The following is an 18,571-nucleotide window of genomic DNA, read 5'->3' on the forward strand; positions in this document are numbered from 1 at the left end:
CGAGTAACTTTTCCCCTGGCTGTCCTCTTCGGCAACGCTAGCAGAAATGGAGATTATCCCACAATTCGAAGGACCATCTAGGTGATGTGCCCATTTCTGTGCCTAACACTGTAGCTAAATGAGATGGAATACTCTGGCACAGTCCAGTGCCATGTGCCTGTCCCTGAAACAAACACATCCTCCCACTATTCTGATGCTGCTATTATCCGGGCCTGGGTCACATGCCCCCATTGAAGTCCAGAGTGGAATTAGTCCACCTGACCACATGAGCTAACAGAAGAGAAGGGGGCTCTTAGCATAAAGAGGGAGGAATGGGTATTGGGTGGACAAATCTACAGATGTCACTAAAGTATCAGTGTTGAGAGGTTCATTAGGAATTATCTAGTCCAACCTCCTCGTCTTCCAGATGAGGAAACTGAGGTGTGTTTTCCCTAGCTCCCCCAATTCACTAGCAGAGTTATGTTGCTCTTGTCCTGCCAAAGACCCCTCCCCTATCCGAATCCACTCCCACTCCTAGTCTGGCTATGAGATAAGTCAACAGCAAAGAAAAACATTTTCTATTGCTTTGTTTTCCTACACAAACTCCTAACAGTTCTTCATGCTATAGAATGAATCCACAAGTTCACCCCTACTCACCTCCCCTCTGGTAACCATTAGTTTGTTCTCTGTAGGTAAGAATCTGTTTTCTGGTGTTTTTTTTTTTTCCTTTGTTCATTTGTTTCTTAAATTCTACATAGGAGTGAAATCATATGGGTTAGCCACAAGTTTATCATGTTTGCCAGGCTGTCTGGATAGGGGCCTTTGCACTGGAATAAAATATCGATGTGATCTGCTTTTGCACATCTCAAGTGACGATGAAGTCCTTCTGGGGAACTTAATGGTCACAACCCTAAGGGATGTGTAGAGAAGGATGTGTGATAATGGGATTATTCAAAGTACCTCAATTACAGTAATTTCTCTGACATTGGCCATAGCAACTTCTTTCTAGATATGTCTCCTGAGGCAAGGGAAAGAGAAGCAAGAATAAACTATTGAGAGTACATAAAAATAAAAAGCTTCCGGGGCACCTGGGTGGCTCAGTCAATTAAGCGTCTGACTTCTGTTCAGGTCATGATCTCTCAGTTCATGAGTTTGAGCCCCACCTCAGGCTGTGTGCTGCAGCTCAGAGCCTGGAGCCTGCTTCCAATTCTGTGTCTCCCTCTCTTTCTATCTATGCCTCCCCTACTCACACTCTCTCTCTCTCAAAAATAAATAATAAAAAATTTTAATAAAAAGCTTCTGCACAGCAAAGGAAACAACCAACAAAACTAAAAGACAACCTACTGAATAGGGAAGATATTGCAAATGACATATCCATTAAAGGGTTAGTATCCAAAATATAGAAAGAATTTATACAACTCAACAACCGAAAAACAATACAATTAAAAAATGGGCAGAAAACATGAACAGACATTTTTCCAATGATGACATAGATGGATAACAGACACATGAAAAGATGCTCAACATCATCAATCATCACAGAAATACAAATCAAAATCACAATGAGATATCACCTCACACCTGTCAGAATGTCTAAAATAAAAAACACAAAAAACAATAAGTGTTGGCAAGGATGCAGAGAAAAAGGAACTATCGTGTACTGTCGGTGGGAACACAAACTGGTGCAGCCACTGTGGAAAAGAATATGGAGGTTCCTCAAAAGATTTAAAAATAGAACTACTACATGATTCAGTAATACCACTACTGGGTATTGACCCAAAGAAAACAAAAACACTAATTCAAAAAGATATATGTACCCCTGTGTTTATTGCAGCATTATTTAGAATAGCCAAATTATGGAAGCAGCTCAAGTGTCCATAAATAGATGAATGGAGACTATATATCTATGAATATTACTCAGCCATTAAAAAGAATGAAATCTTGCCATTTGCAACAACATGAATGGATCTATAGCATATTATGCTAAGTGAAATAAGTCAGAGAATGACAAATACCATATGACTTCATTCATATGTAGAATTTAAGAAACAAATGAACAAAGAAAAAAAAAAGAATCAAAAAACAGACTCTTGCCTACAGAGAACAAACTAATGGTTACCAGAGGGGAGGTGAGTAGAATGGGTGAACAAGGTGAAGGAGATTAAGAGTATATTTATCATGATGAGCACTGAGTAATGTACACAATTGTTTAATCCCTATATTGTATACCTGAAACTAATATAACACTGTACGTTAACTATATTGGAATTTAAAATTTTTTAAGTGCCTGAAATAATTCATAGATTTCTTCTTTTGATCTTTCCATAAGAGCCCATACAATAACTGTTTTAGGCCACCAAGACACAATAGAAAAGAAACAGTCATTGTAAAGGGAATTAAGAGATACAAACTTTGAGTTATAAAATAAATTGTGGGGATTAAAAGTACAGCATAGGGAATATAGTCAATAATATTGTAGTAATGTATGGTGACAGATGGTAACTATACTTATCATGGTTGAGCATTTCATAAAGTATATAATTATTGAACCACTATGTTGTACACCTGAAACTAATATTGTATGTCCACTATACTTCAATTTTTAAAAAAAGCAGTATTTACCCCCAAAAGCACAGTCTAGGAAAAGAGATGTAAAAAGATGATTACGGTACCATGCTTCAGTGTTACAGGAACATAGAGTCAGGGTCCCGGCAGGAACAGGGGTGACTGAAGAGAATTCAATGAAGGGAATTTAAGAAAGGAGAGGGGAGAGTTACAGGAAGCAGAGGGGACAGTGAAGCATGCCAAGGCCAGCCACAGTAGGAAGCTGCCACCACCACTCGCTGAGTTGGCATGAGCAGTTAGGGAACCCAGCAAGCACTGGAGCTAGGGCAGACAGGGGCTGTGGGCTTGGATGAAGGGAGGCAGCCGCAGCCCCACAAGGAAATGAGAGGTGGAGTAAATGTCTCAGCCCCTCTCTCCTCCCACTCTCTGGTCTCTTGATGGTGCCTCCCACTGGCCAAACCCAATCAGAAGTCCAGGGAGAGTCCATGGAGGTCACCAATGGGACACAGAGGAAGGTGGAGAATAGCAGAGAGAGGTTCTGGAGGTTAAACAGAAGATGGCCTGCACAGCTACAGGGTCCAACCCAGACTAGCGGCAGGCAGAGAGGGTGAGTCTCCCAAGAGAGTTGGCTACATGGAGGAAGGGTTTCCCAGGAGGAGGGATGATGGTGTGCGGGGGCACAGGCATAGGAGAGGCACACTATATTCAGGAAGCTACAGGAAACCTGGTGTGGCTGCAATTAGGAGAGAGAGAGAGGAAGGGCCAGAGATGAGATCAGAGGCTTGTTAAGTATGCCATTCTCAAAAGAGGAAGTATAGAGCCCTGGGTTTCTCGGTCTATGCATTATCAACATTTGGGTTCAGATTATTCTTTGTTGTAGGAGGCTGTCCTATGCATGGTAGGATGTTTAGCATTCCTTGTTTCTAGCCACTAGATACCTGTATCAACCCCTGGCCCCCAACTCACGATAATGAAAAATGCCTGTAGACATTGCCAGAGGTCCCTGGGGCAAAATTATCCCAGTTAAGAATCACCGACTTGGGAGAAGATGGGTTTAGTTCTGGGCATATTGAGTTTGAGGTACCTGTGAGACATTCAAGGGGAGACGTCAGATAAGCACTCGGGCTTATGGATTTGGAGCTCAAAACAATGGTCTGGGTTGGTTACTCAGATTTTGGAATTGCAAGCATACAATTGATGTGTATAGCCTGACGGCCTGAGATATAAGCACGATATGTGTTTGACACACCAAACTCCTTCAGTGAAATGTTCTTTATTTTATTTCTCACTGACTTTTATGTTAGACTACAAAGAGAGGGAGACAGAGAGAGAACCAAGGGCATTAGGGAGTTTGATAGCACTGGATAAGCATCTAGTTTAAGGGATGGAGGTCTGAATACAGTGAGTATTTAAACTCATCCAGGCTCATAATCCTCCAGTCTGTCTCTAGACAAGGCATTTATACTGCTCTAGCTTCCTCCCTTAGGCCTCTCTTGTTTCATTTAGTTTGAAACATCTAGAATTCTTATAACAGTTATAACCTTCTATAATATGGTATAAGACTTTTTTACAGCAATGTGGCATGATGGAGAGGCTGTATCCTTCATGGTAAGTTGGGAGAACATTCACATACTGATTCTGTGAATAATTCATAAGAGGCCAAGAGCCCACAAGAAGAGCATAAAGGTGCCTGGTGAGATCCCCAATAGCAAATGTCTCCCCAAAAGAGGTGAGAGTTGTCCAACGTGACTGATGACTACAACTATGTTACACTTGAGGCAGAAAATGGATTGAGAATGGTTTGTGCAATGGGGAGAAAGTTTTTCCTTTCAGAGTCACTCCTTTCGACGTCACATAACCCACCCTGACCCTTAGATGCCATGTGAGACACTACATTCAGTGAAACTCCTAGAAATCAACAGCCCAGCATAATTTGCATCTTGCCTCCAGCCTAGGCCTCCCATCTAGTTATGCAACAATAAATAGTGACCATCTGCTATATGACAGACCAGAATTTGGTGCAAGGGATATGTCAGTGAACATAGGACAGAGAAAACTCCCAGTCTCCAAGGAGCTTACATTGTAAGGCAGAACCTGGCTTCTCCAATAGGGAAGTAGGCGTAGCAGAGTTCTCAGTAGTGGGAAACTTTTAATTCAACTTCTTTGCTCCCTGATATATAAGACCGAAGGTAATTCTGTTTCGTTCATATATTTTGATCTAATTTTTGTGATAATTGCAGACATGGTATCTACCCTTTAAACGGAACAACAGGAGATGTTCAGAGAATGGTAGATGAGCCAATGGAGCCTACAAGCTGGGTTACCTTAATAAAAATAAAATTCAGCTGTTGAAAAAAATGCAACTCTGACAACCCATTGTGGCCTCACAGAGGTTTATGATGATTCACGTGATAACAGAAAGGGATTAGGTTTGGTCCCTTCTTTTTAATCCAGCAATTTTGGATGGCATTTTCATGTGACATTTTACAATCCACATGTCCTTCAAAATCATATCCCCTTCTCTCATCGCAAAATTGACATGAAGTCCAAGGGGATGGTCATGGTGAGAGCTTCCAGTTCTACTGGACAAACAAACATCCTCTTTCCTGTATTTTCTGAGCCAAATGCTGCCCCTCCAGTAGAAAGAAGAATTCTCCAGCATGGAGAATTCCAGCTGGAAATGAGGAACTCCCACGAAGCACTTTGCATGAGATCCTTTAAGGCGGAGAGTTCCACTAATATTTCCACTGACCTGCCTTTTCTCATTCTCCCAAAGAGGTATCTTTCCACGTCCATAAGGTGATATTCTATCCAGGCAGCAATGCAGGTTTCCAGCTCACAATTCTTTGTACCAACTCACACAGCCTCTCATTTGCTACAATGTATCGCCAGCCTTTCTATACTACTTTTACCTCTTGTCAGTCATGTACAAAGTACTGCTGGAACTCATTCTTTTTGTTAACAGCAGCACTTCCTCCCCGCCCCCCAACCCCGGTGACTTATACTTCTCATATATCCTAGGAACCAGTGTCTCATTAGGCAGATTCTGGAGAATAAGTGGAGAGAGGATCTTGGCATCTACAATAATGAAGTACTAATATACGCAGGCTCAGACACAACAAACTTTATCTGGTTTCTTTTATGTGCCAAATGCTTTTGTGCACACTTTTTGAAAGCAAATACAGCTTCAGTCTATTCCAGACCAACAAAATGCAGTATTTGTAAACATGATCATCCCCTAGTGCAACATATTTATTCCATGACTGACAATCTTTCTGAATCTATCCATTGAGGAAGAATGAGCCAATTGTTCATCAGATTTACACATCTGTATCCTCCTGAAGCTTATCGTCTCCATGGGTGCCTCTTGAAATAACCCAAACAGATGTGCATGAGGAACCATGCTGAACATGAACAGCTGTTTCTGTATTATACACACAGTCAATAGTAAATTCCACTTGATGTAAGTCTGGCTATAAAAATCCAAGGAAGCTTAGCTGTTCAGTAGGGTTTCAATCGGAATTGGGACGGCCATTCAAAAATGTCAGCTGCAATTCTGCCAGTTTATATCATAGAACTTACACATATTCAGACATGTGGCCATGGTGACAGACAAGAATAAATAAAAGATATGTACATAATAGGGGCTCTTGGGTGGCTCAGTCGGTTAAGCATCGGACTTCAGCTCAGGTCATGATCTCACAGATCATGGGTTTGAGCCCTGCATCGGGCTCTGTGCTGACGGCTCAGAGCTTGGAGCCTGCTTCAGATTCTGTCTCCCTCTTTCTCTGCCCCTCCCCCTCTCATGTTCTATCTCTCTGCCTCTCAAAAATAAAAAAAGTAATAAAAAATTTTTTAAACCACATAAAAAAGATATGTACATGCACATAAAAATGTAAAATTTCCTTTTATAGTCAACTTTTCCCTACAAATGACCTAGATTTCCCCCCTTTCTTTTAAGTTTCAGAAGGCACTTACCTTGAGAAAAATCATGAAACAGTCCAGACTTTTTCTCGGCATCCTTATTTTCTCTCCACTCCTTAGTCTTGGTCTGCTAAGACTGCCATAACAAAATACCACAGACTGGGTGGTTTAAACAACAGAAATTTATTTTCTTACAGCTCTGAAGACTGGAAGTGCAAGATCAAAGTAATGGAAGGTTTGGTTTCTCCTGAAGCACCTGTCTTTGGCTTGCAGATGACTGTTTTCTTGCTGTGTCCCCATGTGGCCTCTTCTGTGTGTGTGTGTGCAACCCTGAGTGTCTCTTCTTATAAGGACACCATCCATCTGTGTCCCTTATGACATCATTTAACTTTAATCACCTCCCTAATGGTCTGATCTCCAAATACAGTTATGTTGAGGCATAAAGCTTCAACATACAAATTTTAGGGAGATATGATTCATATTACATCAGGTACCTGGTATTCTATTTCTTTCTTCCCTCTCCCTACATGCTGCTCTGCCTCTGTTCCCAGGCAGGAATATTATAAACCCATTTCCATTACTTATAAACATGTAAACATCTGTTGAGGGGTTAAACACATTTAAGTTGGACATGAAGCCTCAGGCCAACGGAAGAACTCAAATCTCTTCCAACAGACAAAGTCATAGAGCTCAGGACAGAACTGGAGTTTGAATCCCCAGGCTCTAAGGATGAGAAAGTAAGCAGCACGCTTGTGTGACAAGAGATTATAATTTTTAAGTTCAGACTTGGAAAATTAAAGAGATTTTCCCTTGTCTGCCATTCATTTAACCCTTTCTATATTCAAAAATATCAAAAAGATAATTGGAGAGAAAATTGCATTCTTGTATTCCCAGATCTCTTTGAGTTGGTCACTGGTGGTTTTTTTGGACAGGTACAGAATATTTCTCAGACTACAGTCTGGGCCTCTTTCTTAGGAGCGCATTTCCAAAACCCTAGGAACTGTTCCCAGTGGCCTGGCATTGGGCATACAGAGGGTGTTGCCTGGAGGGTTTCCAGTGGGCCATAGCATTGCCCCATTGCTGCAGGTTCACCCTGTGGACCCAATAGTCCATCAGAGGCTGGTGTCAATCAGTTGCCCAGGCTGTTGTAGCACCTGCTTCCTTCCATTTATAGCATTAAGAACTTTCTTCCTGGGACCAAGCTGCATTTGTATACTCTGAAGATCCTCATCAGAGCAAAGTAACAGAGCTTCTAGATCAATCTGCTCTCTCATGAAAATGGGAAGGAATTCTTCCAGGTGGTGGGACTGCAAAAATACTTCCAGAGGAGTAGCATCAACCACATCTTCCTCCCACTCCACTTCATCCTCATCCCAAGGCAAATCATCTTCATGGCTGTTTTCCACTCCCTCTTTGTTAGCCTCAGCTTCCTCAGCCTCTGCTGCTCCTTGTCTCTGAAGCAATTCACTGTGCATCTGAAATCCCAACACCCTCTTGCTGTCTGAGAGGTCTTCGGGACTTAATATTCTGTTCCTTCTAAAAACAATATTGCCTAGACCCGGACGGTTAAGAATGGACTCGTGCTGCACACCTCCGTCCTCCTTTGCTGAGAAATGGAGCTTCTCTTTGAAGTCCTGGGAAAATGTGTCTTCCTCCTCTTCTCTGAACACTTCCATCACATTCCTCTGCCCACTTCTGCTCTCCTTCCCTACCAGCTCTTCTGTATCTTTGTTCTTCTTGAACTTTATCTTGAAGGTGTCTTTAAGGCCCTTAGTTGCTGACCCAAATGTACCAGAAGCAGAAGCATTTGAAAGGGATGACCTGGAGAAAGTAGCCTTGGAAGAAGAAAGAGTCCCAGATTCCTCCTTGCTATAGGTGCGAGCCATCTTATGTTGGTGCTTCTCTTGGAGCCTCTCGCACTCTTTGATCTGCCTCCTGGCATTCTTCTGAGCCTGCTCCTTCAGCCTGGTAACTTTCTTGGGGCTCATGATGTTCTGGGCAGTGGCAGCCTTATCCAGGAGAGCAACACATTCATTCTGCTCTCTGCTAGCAGCAGCATCCAGTGGAGACTGTAAGTTGTTGTCCAGGGCAAAGATGTTGGCACCAAAGTTGACCAGGAATGAAACACAGTGGGTATGACCATTGGAGGCTGCATAATGCAAGGGAGTATTTCCCCAGATGTCACATCTATTAGGGTCCCCTCTAGAAAAAATATCAAAAATACACATAATTTTTGTTTCTTAGAACATGAGGTCCAAAATAAATAAATAAATAAATAAATAAATAAATAAATAAAACCAAGATGAACAAAATACATGTTAATCCTGCCTTGGCATTGGTTATAACTTGTGAAAGTCTAAACACATAGAGAAATCAACATGGCCAGAAACAGAAAGAGCCCATCTCTACCCTTTGCTTCCTTTTTAGAAGAAAAGCTTTCCAAGAAACATCCCCCTCCCCCAAAAAAAGCCACTTTCATGTCTCATTGTTCCCAATTGGGTCACATGTCTATAGGAAGAGAAATAGAACTACTATAACTTAGGCTAATTAAAAATTTTCCCTGAAGCTAGGGATAAGATTACCCAGTGGCATGCTTGTAAATATTTAACAACTGGCTTACCCAAGAAAAAGATCAAAGCTCTGATTTATGGCATGTGCCAATTTTTGTGTTGTACATACACCCATCATGGCAAAATTCAAGCTACTAATGTGATATTACTGGACACAGTTTGGAAGAGATGTACAGTAACACACTGTTATAAATTATTCCCACCATATATGTAGATATTGCAGATGTGCAAAATCTTAAGAACATAGTTAATAGTAAAATGCACCAGGGGCGCTTGGGTGGCGCAGTCGGTTAAGCGTCCGACTTCAGCCAGGTCACGATCTTGCGGTCCGTGAGTTCGAGCCCCACGTCAGGCTCTGGGCTGATGGCTCGGAGCCTGGAGCCTGTTTCCGATTCTGTGTCTCCCTCTCTCTGCCCCTCCCCCGTTCATGCTCTGTCTCTCTCTGTCCCAAAAATAAATAAACGTTGAAAAAAAATTTAAAAAAAATGCACTAAATAATTAGGAAGTGAGAAGTTTTGAGTATTTAGAAATATAATTTATTAACTGATAGGTTAAATAACCTTATTTTTAATAATGACTCTGTTTAACAGACTGAAACTTCCTGAAAATTTAGCAATCATCTCTCATGAGCTGGTAAGAGCTCATTCCCACTCTAACAGTGTTACCACACTGGAGTCACATGTAGGAAAATAAAGAACTGAACAGAACTGGGTTCCCACCAGCAAGAAAGAAGAGGAGAATGGATATTGTGTAGGTACCAAACAGTATCTACTACAACCATTATTCATACAAAGGGTAGAACATATCCATTGATTCCCCAACTTACTTCCATGTAATTACAGTGTCATACATGCGATCAGTTCTGCAATGGTTTATGGTGTAATTGGGGGTACTATTAGATGGGATTAAGGCCAGAGACCCCATGCCAGCATAGAAACAGTCATGCGGTAGGTGCTCAGTAAAGATTTGTGGGATGAATTAATGCCTACTGGAATCTTGCCCCAGGCCACAACCCCACTCCCCCTATGAGATTGTGAGTTACTGGCAGTCATGTTGTTTAATATGGCTCTGGCCCCAAGCCCAAGCCATTGATGAGAACTCTGATAATACAGGTACTAAGAGGCATTCTTCCCTCACCCTAGACTAGACCCCCAAACGAGGATCCCTCTAAACTTTCCCCAGTCTGGACCCATGGAAGGACAGGAGACAGGTTCCGAGAAGGCCTCTTGACATTCTTGGTGAGTAGGATGTGGAAACAGGAGAGACAATCCATGCACTTGCAACTGCCACATCAATGCCCTGTGACCCTTCCTCTGTTGCTTGCTACTCAAAGTTTGGTCCCTGGATCAGTAGTAGCAGCTGCAGCTGCAGCTGCTAGTTTGCTAGAAATGTGGAATCTTGGACTCCAGCCCAGAATTCCTGAATCAGAATCCGAAGTTTAACAAGATCCCAAGGTGATAGGTAAGTTCCCTGCAGATTGAGAAGAGCTGCGCTAGTTAACGGAGCCTAACCAATGTCCAGTAATTTGATGAATCGAATTTGTAACTCCTCCATGGAAAGCCTTGGTCTCCTCAGGCTTTTCAGTTGTGAAGGTTTATACTTTCAACACCATCACCACCACCCACCATCACCATCTCCTTCTTAAAGAAAGACCAGGATAATTATCAGAGGGGTAAAATAAGGCTCAGAATGGTTAACTGATTTAAGCCTGTTACACAGGCAGCATACTTTGGATCAGGCTTGCCTCCAGGCCTAACGGTCTCCAGCACAATATAGTCTTATGTTAACAGACCTCAAGTTTTTCTACTTTACCAGCTATGAGGCCTCAAGCTTAACTCACTGAGGACTCAGTGTCCTCATCTGAATGAGTATGAGAATAATTTTCATGGAGTTGCTATGTGAATAAGTTAACATAAAGCCTTAGAAAAGTGCTTGGTCCATAGTGAATACTCAATAAACATTACCTATTATCATTTCCCTTTTCCCTAAACTCATAATTCCTAATTTCATATATTTATTTTCCCCACAGCATTATAATAGCTCTTGTGACTTTTGTTAAATGTTTATTTATTTTGAGAGAGAGAGCACAGGGGAGGGACGGAGGGAGAGAGAGAATCCTAAACGGGCTTTGCATTCAGAGTGGAGCCCGACATGAGGCTCCATCTCGTGACCATGAGCTCATGACCTGAGCAAAATCAAGAGTCAGACGCTTAACTGACTGAGCCACCCAGGCGCCCTAGCTCTTGCGACTTTTTAACACTTACAGTCGTACTTAATTTGCCCAATATTTATGTCCCAACTCCCTAATGAGATAATATGCCTCAGAGGGTCAAACCTGTGTCTTTTTGTCCTTTGTATCACATCTCCTAGCAGAAGTCTCAGACTCAACTTAAAGAAACCAAGCAGGTCATTTAAGCAGCTGAATGGAGCCAAGCTTGTTCTTTCAACAAAGTCATAGTTGAGTGTGAACTTCAATGAGAAAGGATAGCTGTCGCTCAGCAGCAGCTGATTGCCACCTTGAATAAAAGCAGGCACAATTTGGCCAGGGCTTCCATTTTCCACATAAAGCCAGACATCCAGGATTTCATGTGGAATTTTTTGAATTTCAAACGTTGGCTCCAATTTAAAAGAAAAATACAGTGAAATCCAAATAAAACAGAGTTTTGGACTGGATCCAGCCCATACTCTGGCAGTTGGTAACCTCCTTCTGAGCAGAGAACAGCATGAACAGATGCACATATGGGTGATGTTAAACATGGCATATCTGAGGAACCAGGAGTATATTTCGGTTGACCAGAGTGCATGGAGATGGGGCAAGGGAAATCAGTGCAAAGAGGAAAGTAAGAAAATGAAATTTAATCTAAGGAAAGCAAATATTAAATAAGACCATTCTGTCGGGCTGCTACTTCCAAGAGGTCTGCTCAGTATGCCTGATTTAATTGTTTTGGATCAAAGAAAACCTCTTTCAGTCGTAGTGCAGTTGTGTATCTTAGGGGGGCACAGTGCCTCACCCCCAAAGATGTCGTTTTACATTTTATTTATTTTAACCAAGCACCATATTCAAAAGACTCCTTAAGTACTCTAGATATCAAAGAGGGATTGTAAAAACATCCAAGATGGTACTACAAACATAAACAAAAACATACTGGTTAAATTTGCTTGAAACTATTGGGTTGTATAAGTTAAAAAAGAAATTATTGAGAGGAGTGAGCTATGGTGGGGATGTTCAGGGTCTTAAGGAGTTTAGGTTAAATCTACATGCTTTGGAACTTAAAGGAACTTAAATGACCCTTTCAAGATGGAAGGAAGAACATCAAGAAAACCTTGAGATGACCCCAAATATGTGTCTTGTTCTAAGAAAATTTCAAATGCAAAATTCCAAATTTATAGATGAAACTGTAAGATGATTTAAAAGTCCCTAGTGTATTTAAGTTATTTCCACTTATAAAAATTCTATTTAAAAGCAACTTTCTTGGGTGCCTGGGTGGCTGAGTTGGTTAAGCATCTGACTCTTCATGATCTCACAGTTTGTGAGTTCGAGCCCCAAGTCGGGCTCTGTGCTGACAGCTTGGAGCCTGGAACCTGCTTCAGATTCTGTGTCTCCCTCTCTCTGCCCCTCACCTGTTCACACTCTGTCTCTCTCAAATAAATAAATATTAAAAAAATTTTTTTTCAAAGCATCTGACTCTTAATTTTGGCTCAGGCCATGATCCCACAGTTCTTGAGTTCGAGCCCTGCATCAGGTTCTGTGCTACAGCTCAGAGCCTGGAGTCTGCTTCAAATTCTGTGTCTCCCTCTTTCTCTGCCCTTCCCCCAGCTCCCTCTCTGTCTCTCTCTCTCTCTCTCTCTCTCTCTCAAAAATTAAATTTTTTTTAATGTTTATTTTATTTTAAGGCAACTTTCTGGGGCGCCAGGGTGGCTCAGTTGGTTAAGCAACCAACTTCAGCTCAGGTCATGATCTCGCAATTTGTGAGTTGAAGACTCGCGACAAGCTCTGTGCTGACAGCTTGGAGCTGGAGCCTGCTTCAGATTCTGTGTCTCCCTCTCCTCTTCGTGCTCTGTCTCTCAAAAATAAATAAAAACTTTAAAAAATTTTTTTAAATGAAGCAACTTTCCAAATTTGTGTATAACTTAAAATATTTTCTAATGACAAATTTCATGGAGACCTTATATTTTTTTAATGTTTATTTATTTCTGAGAGAGAGAGACAGAGCATGAGCAGGACAGGGGCAGAGAGAGAGGTAGACACAGAATCCAAAGCAGGCTCCAGGCTCTGAGCCATCAGCACAGAGCCTGACACAGGGCTCGAACTCATGAACTGTGAGATCATGACCTGAGCTGACGCCGGATACCCAACTGACTGAGCCACCCAGGCGACCCTCATGGAGTACTTCTAAATTCAATCTTTGTCTTTCAGTCTTTGGTGTCTTTCATACTTCTTAATAGAATCATTACACATACCTGCCCAGATATTCACAAACTGGTCCCCCTCGTTTGATTATCCGAATCCAATATTGATGCTATAGTGTTTGCCTAGGCTAAATTCAGTCTTGGGTTGGTTTCTTTTCCTATTTCTTTTTTCCAAAAGAGAAACTCACTGAAGAGATTTTAAAATAATCCCCATTTTGCTCTTGCTTTTTTGTAGGTCAGTGCATTTGGGCAGTAATTTTTAAAACCAGATTGGTATTATAGTCACTAAATGGGCAACTTGCTTATATTAACTTACTCTGAGCATCTGGTCCACATCATTTTTTCTCTTTTGAAGTTAATTTGTTTTTTGTGAAGCTGTTCTCAGAAAAAAAAAATCAGTCTTTCAAAAATGTTTTTCTACATAAGAAGGAATATTTGGACTTATTAATAATCAAAGAAATATAAATGAAAACAATGTACTACCATTTTCTTGCCCATCAGATAGGCAAGGATTAAAAAGAACAGTAATACTCAGTTTTGGCAGGAGTATGGGAAAATGAACAATGCTGGAGGAATCATAAAGTAGTTCAAATTTCCTGGCACATTATGTGCCAAAAGCTTTTAAAACATAGCACCCTCTTGAATCAATAACTCTGCCTTTAAGAATTTATCCTAAGGAAATATTAGACCCTTGTGTAAAGATGAGTAAGCAAGGGTGTTCATCCCAACTTGTTAATAAAAGTTGAAAGACTGGATTCAAATTTAAGTGTTATGAACAAGCAACTGGTTAAATAAATTATGATGAAACCGTAAAAACAGAATACCATATAGTCATTAAAAACCAGTGACATGATGGGGCGCCTGGGTGGCTCAGTCGGTTGAGGGTCCGACTTCGGTTCAGGTCATGATCTCACACTCCGTGGGTTCGAGATGCATGTCGGGCTCTGTGCTGATGGCTCAGAGCCTGGACTCTGCTTCAGATTCTGTATCTCCACCCCCCGTCTCTGCCCCTCCCCTGCTCATGCTCTGTCTCTCTCTGTCTCAAAAATAAATAAAAATAGTAAAAAAAAATTTTTTTAAACAGTGGCATGGGATGCCTGGGTGGCACAGTTAGCTGACTGTCCAACTTTTGATTTCAGCTCAGTTCATGATCCCAGGATCATGGGATCAAGCCCCACATCAGGCTCTGTGCTGAGCCTGCTTAAGATTCTCTCTCTCTCTCTCTCTCTCTCTCTCTCTCTCTCTCTCTGTCTCTTTATTTCCCTCTCCATCTGCCCCTCTCCCCACTCTTCTAAATCCAATCTCTGTCTTTTAGTCCTTGGTGTCTTTCATACTTCTTGATAGAACCATTACACATATCTGCCCAGGTGTTCACAAACTGGTTCCCCTCATTTGATTAGCTGAATCCAATATTGATGCTATAGTGTTTGCCTGGGCTAAATTCAGGCAAATTCTCTCTCTCTCTAATTAACAAAACAAAACAAAACAAAACAAAACAAAACAAAACAAAACACCAGTGGTATAGATTTCTACTTCAAAGAGCAAATAAAAACTGAAAGTGAAAATGATCCATAATCTATTGTTAAATAATTAGAAGCAGGTGTCAAAACAGTTTGTATAATATGACTGCCTTTTTTCATGGGGAAAAATGTATGTGTATGTACATGTTCTCAAAGGAAAAAGTCTGGAAGGATACAAGCCCAAATGTCAATGACTGTGAAAATTGGTTTGATTTTTACTTTATTAAATTTATCTTTGTAATATGATGTAAAATTTTGCAATAAGTATCCTCGAAGAATCAGGGAGGAAGATAGGTTAGCAAGTGAAACAAAACAAAAAAAATTCACATACACTTTGAAGGCAAAATGAAATTTTGTATAATTGGAGCCATCTTCCAAGTGTAGGAGAACATATGTAATTATTGCTTTTCATCTTTAAATTTTGAAAAAAAAGGAACACAATTTTTAACAAAGCCAGAGTTTGGGTATTAATAATTACCACATGATCCACTGTCAGTGATCAATGACTGATTAACTTCTAAATTCAATTTTTAATTTATTTCCCTTTTTAACTCCCTTAAGTATAACTGGCAATTGATCTCTCACAGTTCCTGAAAATTGGCTGTGGTCAATATGGGAGCCTAAGAAAACCTGTACAAGATATTTTTTTCAGCCTATGTACTCCATGGCAACTTAACACAACGGTGGAACATGGGGTCTTACCTTCCTCTTCCTCTACTCACCAAAACATCCAGTCAACTGTAATTGATCCTACACCCAAACTGCCACTCCAATCCATCCCTGTCTCCCCATTGCCATTGCCACTGCCCTAGTCCAGTTCATCTCTCATCTCAACCGTTAAAATAGCCCTTGAACATTTTCTGTGACTGCTACACAGCTGCCTGAACAAGTTTTGTAAACACAAATCTACCAGGTGGCTACCCTGCTTAAACCTGACAATGACTTCCCATGCCGTTAGGATAAAGTTCAACTCCCAAACAGAGTTTACAAGGCTCTTGTGATCTGGTCGTTTCTTATAACTTGGCCTCTCCCCATTAAAGCTGCATCCAGCCATACTCAACTTCAGTGCCTAGAATGCAAAGTGCTCTCACTTGGGAAACATTCTTCCTTCCATCTTCTGGCCAGCTTCTTCTCACCTTTCAAGTTACAGCTTCAATGATCCAGAAAGCCTATCCTTACTCTATGGTTTGGGATAGATGCCTGTGTTATTTATGTAGTGCCCTTTCTTTCCCCCCTTTATAACCAATATCATCTATGACTTAACTTATTTAATTTCTGTCTTCCTCTCTCAAATCTGATCACCATGAGGAGAGGAATTGGGTCTCTCTTGTTGATCAGAGCATCCCCAGTGGCCAATAAAATGGCTGGTACATTGCAAATATGTAAAAGTAAATATTTACTGAATTGAAATTGATTCACTTAGCTCCTTTATTAATGTGTTCTTTTTTCCTTTCTTTACTGCCATCAGGTTATAGTTGCCAACACTGCCTAGCCCTTCTGGTAACATGCAGAAGAAAAGAGATAGGTAATTCCTGCATTAGAATTTGGGGGAAGTGTGTGTGCATGTGTATATATCTGACAGCTAGAGAGATAAGACAGGCTGAAGGTCCCTTATAAAGCCAACTATTTCATCTAAGAATCATGGCTTGCATTAGGGTTGTGTATTAATAAAAGGCTGTGGATTTTAATGGAATAGATAAAAAAAAAAACGCATCATTTGTTCCAATCAAAGTTAACATCTTAAAGTCAAGTAAAACAGTGATTTCTTTTTAAGAGCCAACCATTTAAATTTCATGGAAAAGTTTGTTTGTTTGTTTGTTTGTTTGTTTTAAAGTAGGCTTCAGACCTAGCATGGAGCCCAATGTGGGGCTTGAATTCATGACCCTGAGATCAAGACCTGACCTGACATCAAGAGTCAGATGCTTAACTGACTGAGCCACTTAGGTGCCCTTATGTAAAAGATTTTTAAAGACACAAAATTAAAATATCCTCCCCCCCATCCCCCTGCCCCGAGCAGATAACAAAGCTTTAGAGTTCAGGATCTTTCTATGTGTGGCTCATAAGGGATGAGCCATCCCCATGGTACCAGTTCTTAATGTGAAAAGAGCATCTCTAGGCAGTTTTCTCTTTTTCTCTAAAAAGACATTTAGACAATCCATAAAGAACAAAGTATTTTCACTGACTTCCTTGTCTCTTGCTGCTGTCTGTAAACTCCTACCATAAACACTGTTTACAGTAGAAACCATCAGGTTGAACTTACCCTCTGCTGCAGATTATTTCTAGGGCTTCCAAATTCCCATGGTAAGCTGCCAGGAGTGTGGGAGTCATGCCATCTTCATCAGAAAGATTCAGATCTCTCTTGGTAGCCTCTTTCAAAAGTTCTAAGTAGCTATCACTAGCAGCTTGGTGGTAGCGAGTGGACATTTTTCCTGGCCACCTAAGCCCAGCCAGATATTGCTCTCCAGGCAGATCAGGTTGTTGGTGAAGTAGCCTTCCTGCAAAGCTGGTTAATCAGTAACAAGGAAGAGTGTCACCTCAGGACAAAGGTCATTCCAGCCTCCTCCATGGAAGGCAGCCAGAAAGGTTCACAGCACTGAACTTGGACCTTTCCTTTCTGGCATGGCCATGACCTGGAATAGTAAGGAATGCGGGGTTCATCTTGAGTGTTTTAAGCCACATTTAATTTTTTCTGTCCATTAGCATGTCTTGAATGTAGTATTGGTCATCTAGGCACAGAATGTACAAAATAATTTCCAAACAATTCAGAACTAGTCTAGTTCACTGGGGAGGTCTACTTTAGAAACTATTTTATTGAGATATAATTTATACACTATGAAATTCACCCCTTTTAAGTGTGTAATTCAATGACAGTAAATTTACACAGTGGTTCAAGCATCACCACAATCCAATTTTAGAACATATCTATCACCCTCAAAATATCCCTCATACTCTTTTGTAGTTAATCCCCATTTCCCCTCCCAACCCCAGGAAACTACTAATCTGCTTTCTGTCTCTATAGATTTGCTTTTTAAGGGCATTTAATATAAATGGAATCATAAAATATATAGTCTTTGTGTTTAGGGTTTTTTTTTAGCCTCACATAATTTTCTGAGGTACATTCATTTTTCAGTATATAACAGTACTTCCTTTTTATTGCTGAATAATATTCTACTATAGAAATATACCAAATGTTCATGAATCATCCAATAGCTGATTGACATTTAGATTGTTTCCCCTTTTTGTTTTTATGAATAATGCTTCTAAGAACATTCACACGCAAGTCTGTGTGGACATATATCTTTATGTCTCTTGGGTTTATAGCAAAGAGTGGAATGGCTGGGTTACATGATGATTTATATTTAACTTTTTCAGAAATTGCCAGTGTTTTTCAAAGGCACTGTACTGTTATACATTTCTACCAGCAATGATTGGTGATAATTTCTCCATATCTTTGCAGCCTTTGTTGCCTTTTTGCTTATAGCCATCCTTAGCGGATGTGAAGTGGTATCATTATGGTTCTAATTTGCATTTCCTAATGATTAATGATGTTGAGCACGTTTTCATGTGCTTATTAGCCATTCTTACATCTTATATTTATTAAAT

The 18,571-nt window shown here is 40.7% G+C and overlaps 1 protein-coding gene across 1 annotated transcript; it reads right to left on the reverse strand.

Moving 5' to 3' along the window:
- Positions 1-6,632: 6,632 nt before the first annotated feature.
- On the reverse strand, positions 6,633-17,895 carry ANKS4B (ankyrin repeat and sterile alpha motif domain containing 4B). The gene is made up of 2 exons (XM_043560329.1): positions 17,229-17,895; positions 6,633-8,670 (listed from the first exon to the last, which is right to left on the reverse strand). Exons 1-2 carry the CDS (start codon positions 17,390-17,392, stop codon positions 7,581-7,583), a joined length of 1,254 nt encoding a protein of 417 aa, XP_043416264.1. The 5' UTR covers positions 17,393-17,895; the 3' UTR covers positions 6,633-7,580.
- Between the last annotated feature and the right edge of the window lie 676 nt (positions 17,896-18,571).

This window comes from Prionailurus bengalensis, chromosome E3 (assembly GCF_016509475.1).
Source record: "Prionailurus bengalensis isolate Pbe53 chromosome E3, Fcat_Pben_1.1_paternal_pri, whole genome shotgun sequence".
Lineage (NCBI taxonomy): Eukaryota > Metazoa > Chordata > Mammalia > Carnivora > Felidae > Prionailurus > Prionailurus bengalensis.